Consider the following 6,835-nt stretch of genomic DNA (forward strand, 5'->3'; position numbering starts at 1 on the left):
TCGGTAAATATTGCAATCGATGCATTTACACATGACTTATTGCATTTATTTTCGTTGTATATCTTGAAATTATAGTTACGAATATAGCTGTATAAGATAAATGCAAACAAATTTTATATGCAAACATTCTTAATTTATGTCAAAATACTCATTTTTTGTAAAAGCTAAATTACTTTTTTTTTCATTAATGTTTTTTTAACCATTTATGTAAGTTTTGTCATGTAACAATATAGAAAAAACTAAGAATTAAATGTGAAATAAAAAGATTTCATAATTTAAAATAAGAATAATACGTTTTCCCCATACCATAATATAATTGAAAAATTGTAAATGATAATAATTTTGGATTGTACCATCAATTGATGCCTACAATTCATCTATCCTGAGTAGAGTTGACCCTTATAAGTAACAAAATAATAACAACACTGTCGTAACACAGTAAAATGAAAAAAGTTAAAGGAGTAAATGTGTAACTATGTGTACGAAGATGAATATGAGGAGGTGGTGCCTGCTCCCGTTGCGCTGCGTTACAGTGTCGGTGTGATCGGGCTCTACGGGGCTACGAAACGTCGGCACGAACTCAGTTTCCCTAGCTCGTTAATCCTGTAGATATACAGAATAGCCGTGAAATAAACCTTTATAAGGACGAATAAGCGGTAGCGTTTGGGTGCGAACGGAGTTAAACGGCAACGCAACAGGTGACGTTAGCCGTTCACTGGGCGGAGGGACTGGCTATGAGGGCAGCCCCCTCAAATCATATCACATTTATGAAAATGGAATCGAAAGGTGTAAATGTTACTGCATTAGGGGATTCGGATGCCCCAGTGCCGGCGGTTGGTGGGGGGCGTACCCACCAGGTGTTGTCATCAATCGAATACGCACCAAATGCAGGAGTGTTGAGGTAGGCTCCTGCAGCCAACCACGGGGTTGGTACTGCGACTGCAGGGAGTGGTGGTGACCAAACCACTCCCACCGGTAAAATAGCCGGGAGGTCATTGGCAACGGAATGTTTGGACTCTGATACGATATTGACGTCGGCCAACTCCCTAGATGCGTCTCCTAAAATCTCTATATTGGAGAGATTGCGGTACACATCTAAGGGTGGTTCGACAAGGGTGGGACCTTCGGGTCCAACCATGGATGTGATTTGTGTGGTGGAGGCGGCAGAGATGGGGGAGGACGATTCCTTGCGTCCCAAACGCAAGGAAATCTCCCCAACGATCAGCCTCTCCACCGTCACATTGTAGGACATCCCGCCCGGCGAGGTTGCGCCCATGCTGCTGACTCCTCCGAAGGTCATGGCCAAGAAGCACAAGATGGTGCCCCTGACGGCAGTTGACTTGTTCAATGCTGACGGGACACCAAAAAGGGTAATTGGTCGGACGAACGAGGTGTTGTCGACTGGGCTGGATCTAGCCAGGAAACAGGCGGCGCAGCTCTCCGACTTGATAGAGGTGTATCTACCACACAGGCGGGTGGTGAAGATGGCTATGGCACTTATAGAGAGCGTAAGAGCCCTGGCTGATCTTCACCTGACTAGTACGCCGGAGGGAAGATCACCTGCACCAACGTTGGTGAGCCGGGTGTGCCTCCAGGACGGTGCATCCCAGACGGACTACTGGTGGGACACTCACGGCCCACCACCATCTAGGTCTGTCAGGGACGCATCGTCCCCCCTCCAAGGTAAGAAGGTGGCAGCAACTGCGCTTCCGCTTGCCGCCGCCAACACCAAGAAGCGGAGGATGAAGAAGAAGAAGAAGGGGAAGAGGAAAGACGCTGCGTGTCTTACTACGGCCATCGCAGCGCCCTTGCCATTCAGCGGCGCGGCTCCCCCTTCTTCACCAAGTGCTCCTCCCACCACTCCAACACCCGCTACGGCCACCTTTTGGACAGAGGTGATAAAGCGGAGGGGGGCCAAGAGGGTGGAGAGAGCGACAGCGGCTCTCAAGACGGAGGTCTTGACCTCAACGCCCTTGGGGTCCAATTGGCGGGCACCAGGGGACCCGTAAGCCCGTTTCGCTGCGCTACAGTGTCGACGTGATCGGGCTCTACGGCTCTACGAAACGTCGGCACGAGCGCAGTTTCCCTAGCTCGGGGAATCGGGCGCGTCCTCAGGTTGCGGATAGAGGAACGGCCTGCAGATATGCAGGTTAGCCGCGAAATAAGCAGTCCATTCATTTGGACTGACGAATAAGCGGTCGCGGACAGCGAGCCCCTCGTTCGCTCGTTAACCCTGCAGATATGCAGGGTAGCCGTGATATAAGCCACTCCTAGAGTGGACGAATAAGCGGTAGCGTTCGAGGAAAACGGGCAGGTGGGCCCGATAGCCTGGTAAGGCGACCACCTAGGTGAAGGTAACACCGAAAACAAATCCCCTGGCGGTAGGTAAAACGCAGGGAAGGACACCCGTAAAACCAATCATGGAAGGAAACCATTCAAATATAACGGTTACCGCGCCAGGAGAATCGGAGTCTCCAGGGCCGGCTGGGAAAGGTGTCGCTACAGGCCTAACCCGGTCGTCATCCAGCGACTGTACCAGAACCGTGGGACTGGTGAGGCAGGGTCCAGGGGGCGTTCGCGCCCAAGCTACTGTCGGAGGATGTGCCAAGCAGGCATCCTCCAGTGACCTTAGGGTCACTGAGGTAACTGCTGGTGGCTTAGCTACCATCGAGGAGATGGTGGACGACTGGGAAGGCGTGCGTGAGCGTTTTCGTGACGACATGCCGCTAACTCAGTCGGAGTTCACAAGATGGAACGGCTGGCTCCAAAGCATGGAGACTGGAGGATGGACGATGGACTCGTTCCCGTGCGGCTCATTCCGGACGGCTGAATCTTTCCGGAGTTCAGTGTCGACGGTACTGAAGCTGATGAAGAGGGACTTGGACGATGGACGTCCATTCGCCCCGGAGAGGATTAAGGAGTATAATCCTTTAGAAGGTGTTGATGAGCCCGAGCTAAGAGCGGAACTCATCGAGAAATGCATTGCTAGTCGCCGAGGGGAAGCTGCGGTGGAACGCCTCACGGGCGTTGCTCGCTTAGTCGCTTCGGAACTCTTATCCCGCTACAACGACAGCGGGATAATGAGAAGCATGGGTCGTGGGCTTTATCAGGCCGTTGAGTACCTCGCGTACACAGAAGGACAAATAAAGCAGGAAGTGACATCTCCTTTGGATGACGAAGACGAGATGATGCGGACGGGCGACCGTCGTGGAAGCAATGAGCCTTCCCCTGGGGAAGGCTCATCGACTCGCCAGCGTGCGGAATCGCCCGCGCTTAGTCCGCTTCCGGAGAGTTCTCCTCCAGTACGCCATCCTGGCAAGAGGAGGGCGCCTTTGGGGGAAGAGGAAGAGAGCGACGACGAGGCCACGTTTGACGTCGGCCTCAATCACGTCGTTGCTCTCGCCCGAACAGCGGAGGTCGAGGGGAGTCTGATGAACGAGGTCCCGGGTACCCACCTGGAGTATCTCGTTCAGCAGATCTCCCTCTCGTGCCAGGCCCTCAGCGAGCTGAGGAGCGCGGTGCGGCCATGTCGCAAGAGATGGCATGACCCGGCGGACGTGGCGACGGCCACGTCGTCTATGATAGAAGGCATAGTCGCGCAAGTGGCTGTGCTTCGAGGTGTCATAGACAAACGTCGTGGTATGGGGGTGCACAAGGAGGTGCAGATGGCGACGAAGCGCCTGGAGGAGATCCTGGAAGAGGAGAAACGTAGAAGGGCGTCTCCAGCGGCCAGGATCCACCAGGATGTTGCAGTGGAGTCAACTGCCGGATCGCGGCCGCCGAAAGCATCTTCCCCGAAGATGGGCAAAGAAGTCTCGACGCAGACTGTCGTCGATGACCCACCGGCCGATTCACCAAAGGGTCCGGACGAGACGGAGAAAAGGAAGAGGAAGAGGAAGAAGATACTGCCCGTCGCTGCGGGTACTGCCGCCGGATCAGTTAGTGCGTCCACCGGGACGCCTACTGACCGGCCGATGGCGGACCGAGCCAGCGACATGGTGTCCGCGGAAGGGGATGCGGGAGCTGCTCCCGCTGAACCTCAGTGGTCCCAGGTCGTGGGACGCAAGTCGGGCAAAACAAAAAAGAAGAAGGAGGATACGGCGGCCGAGGCCAAACCTCCTCCTCAGACGATGACGGCTCAGGCGATAAAACGCCAGAAAGCGGCGAGACTGCGTGCCAAAGTGCCCCGCACAGAGGCCGTAGTGATCGGCCCCCTAAAAGAGGGGCAGAAGTATGCCGCTGTCATTGGCACAGCCATGGCCGCGGTGGATCTCCGGGCTCTGGGCATAAATGTGTCCGGGACCCGGAGAACGCAGACGGGTGCCGTCCTCTTGGAGGTCCGGGGGTCGGCCGAACAAGCTGACCTCCTGGCGGCAAGTCTTAGGGCGGCCCTGAAGGATATGGACGTGCGGGTACATCGGCCGTCGATGACCTGCACCGTCCTCCTCCTGGACGTTGAAGAGTGGCAGGAGGAGCAAGATGTGCAGCGAGCACTGAGCACCGCCCTGACGTCTCCGAATGGAGAACTGCCGCCGCTAGTGGGTCCAATTACGGTCCACACAAATGCTGGCGGTAAAGGGCGGTATGCGAGGTGCGAGGTGCCCCTCAAAGTTGCTCATCGCCTGGCAGGTCTAGGCCGAGTCCGGGTCGGGTGGACGTCCTGTAGACTGAGGATTCTCGATAAGGGACCTCAGTGCTACAGGTGTCTAGAACGCGGGCACATAGCTCACGCGTGCAAGGGACCGGACCGGTCGAAGGCCTGCTTCAGGTGTAAGAAGGAGGGGCACCTCTCCAAGGACTGCCCCGGAAGCCGAAACAAGGTAGAAGGTCGGGCTTCAAAACCGACCAGAAACCAGGAAAAAGAAGAAGATGGCCTACCCCCACCTCCAAGTGGTCCAACCCGGGCAACGGACCCCCTAGTGGGGTCCGGCTAACGGGGGAGGCTACGCCGCGCTGTGATTCAGCTCTAGTGTAGACTTGGGCCGTATCACAGCGCGGTGGTATGAAGCAGAGAAGGCGACGTGGGCCGCCCTGAAGCAATGCCTCACGGCAGTTCCAGGGCGGTCCACATTAAAGTAGAGAAGTGGAAGAAAAAAAAAAGGATCACGGTAGAGATTTTTGGGCTACCCCCTTCACTATAAAAAACCATTTTTCCCCATCTAAACCAGTTCTTTTGACGATTTTAAAATACACAAAATCTACGACGTTTTACTCAAGATTTCACTCTTNGACAGCCTGAAGAGCGCCCTGAAGGAGCATGACGTGCGCGTTCACCTTCCGGCACTGATGTCAGTGCCCGTCATGCTCCTGGATGTGGAGGAATGGACGGAGGAGGGCGACGTGCAGAGTGCACTGCTGGACGCCCTTCGCCGTCCAAAGGATAAGGTGCCGCAGGAAATCGGGCCCGTGGTGGTCCGTGCGAACTCCGGCGGCAAAGGGCGATACGCCCGGGTGGAGGTGCCGGCAAGGCTGGCCCACCGCCTCGCAGATCTCGCCCGTATCCGTGTGGGATGGATCACCTGTAGGCTGAGGATCCTTGGAGACAAGGGTGCGAGGTGCTACAGGTGCCTGAGCACGGGCACGTGGCCCAGACCTGCAAGGGACCGGACAAGTCCAAGGGATGCTTCTCCTGTAAAAAGGAGGGGCACCAAGCCAAGGAATGTCCGGGTGTGGGGCCGGTCCTAAAGGCCCCGAAGACTAAGGGGTCCTGGTAAAAAGGCCCCTCTGGGTAAGAAAACGGGGGGAATGGCTGAGGGGTCTCCCGGAACGCAGCCCGCTATTAGATGAGATTCCTTCAAACGAATCTCAACCATTGTCGTGCTGCCCAGGACCTGGTCCGGCGGGTGGCGTACGAGATGGGCACCGACGTATGCATCGTCTCGGACCCGAACGACGGATGGGTCCGCGACTCTGCAGGCTGGTTATTGGACCGGTCCGGCAGAGCGGTGATCGGCGTGATGGAACGCGGCATAACGGTCGCGGACATCGAGTCGGGCAACGGTTACGTAGTGGCGAGGAGAGACGGCATCGACGTCTTGAGCTGCTACGCGCCGCCTAGCTTGCCGATCGCCGGACTCCTCGAGCCCGTCTCCTCATGCCTAGGAGCGGATGGCTCGGGCGGCCGCGGGGAGATAGTGACCGGGGATTTTAACGCTCACTCCCCGGTCTGGGGGTCAGCGGACACGAATCAGCGTGGCCAAGACCTGTTGGACCTGATGTCGGCTCTCGGGCTGGTATCAGCCAATAGGTGCTCCACCCCGACGTTCGAGGGTCACTCCTCGAGCTCGGTAGTGGACGTCACGCTGGTGTCACCGTCGTTACACTCGCACGTGTTCGGTTGGTCGGTTCTCTCGCACAGGGAAAACCTCAGCGACCACCGGTACATCGTGTATGAGTGCGGCGACGGCGGCTGTCCCCCACGAATCGTGCCCCGCGAGCCGTCTCTCGGTGGGCGAGTGGGCTGGCGGGTCGGACCGGCCACGGACGTTGATGCATTCGAGACGGGCTTACTGCTCGCTTAATGGTCGGCGCCCGCGGTAACGGTAACGGTAATCGCAGCCTGCGACTTCGCCCTTCCGGCCAAACAACCGCCGTCGACTTGCGGACCGCCAGTCCACTGGTGGAACGCTGAGGTGGTGGCCATACGTGAGGAGTGCGTCAGGGTCAGGAGGGCCATGACGCGCTCCAAGCGTTGGCCGCGGGACCCGGAATCCCCGGACTCGAGGGAGGCACTGAGGTCGGGCTGCAAAGAGCTGAAGCTCGCCATCAGGCGGGCCAAAGCGAAGTACTGGGCCGAACTCGTGAACTCGGTGGACCACGACCCGTGGGGGAAACC

At 56.8% G+C, this 6,835-nt stretch overlaps 1 protein-coding gene across 1 annotated transcript; it reads left to right on the plus strand.

Annotated features, from left to right (window-relative positions):
* Positions 1–2,026: 2,026 nt before the first annotated feature.
* LOC126907921 (uncharacterized) lies at positions 2,027–5,063 on the plus strand. The gene has a single exon (XM_050689610.1). The coding sequence runs from the start codon at positions 2,421–2,423 to the stop codon at positions 4,932–4,934; it is 2,514 nt and encodes an 837-aa protein (XP_050545567.1). The 5' UTR covers positions 2,027–2,420; the 3' UTR covers positions 4,935–5,063.
* Positions 5,064–6,835: the final 1,772 nt, after the last annotated feature.

The sequence above is a fragment of the Daktulosphaira vitifoliae genome, unplaced genomic scaffold (assembly GCF_025091365.1).
Source record: "Daktulosphaira vitifoliae isolate Bord-2020 unplaced genomic scaffold, ASM2509136v1 Scaffold_5, whole genome shotgun sequence".
Classification (NCBI taxonomy): Eukaryota; Metazoa; Arthropoda; class Insecta; order Hemiptera; family Phylloxeridae; genus Daktulosphaira; species Daktulosphaira vitifoliae.

Coding starts and splice junctions, on each gene's coding strand:
- LOC126907921 (XM_050689610.1), top strand. CDS start 2,421: ATGGAAGGAAACCATTCAAATATAACGGTTACCGCGCCAGGAGAATCG.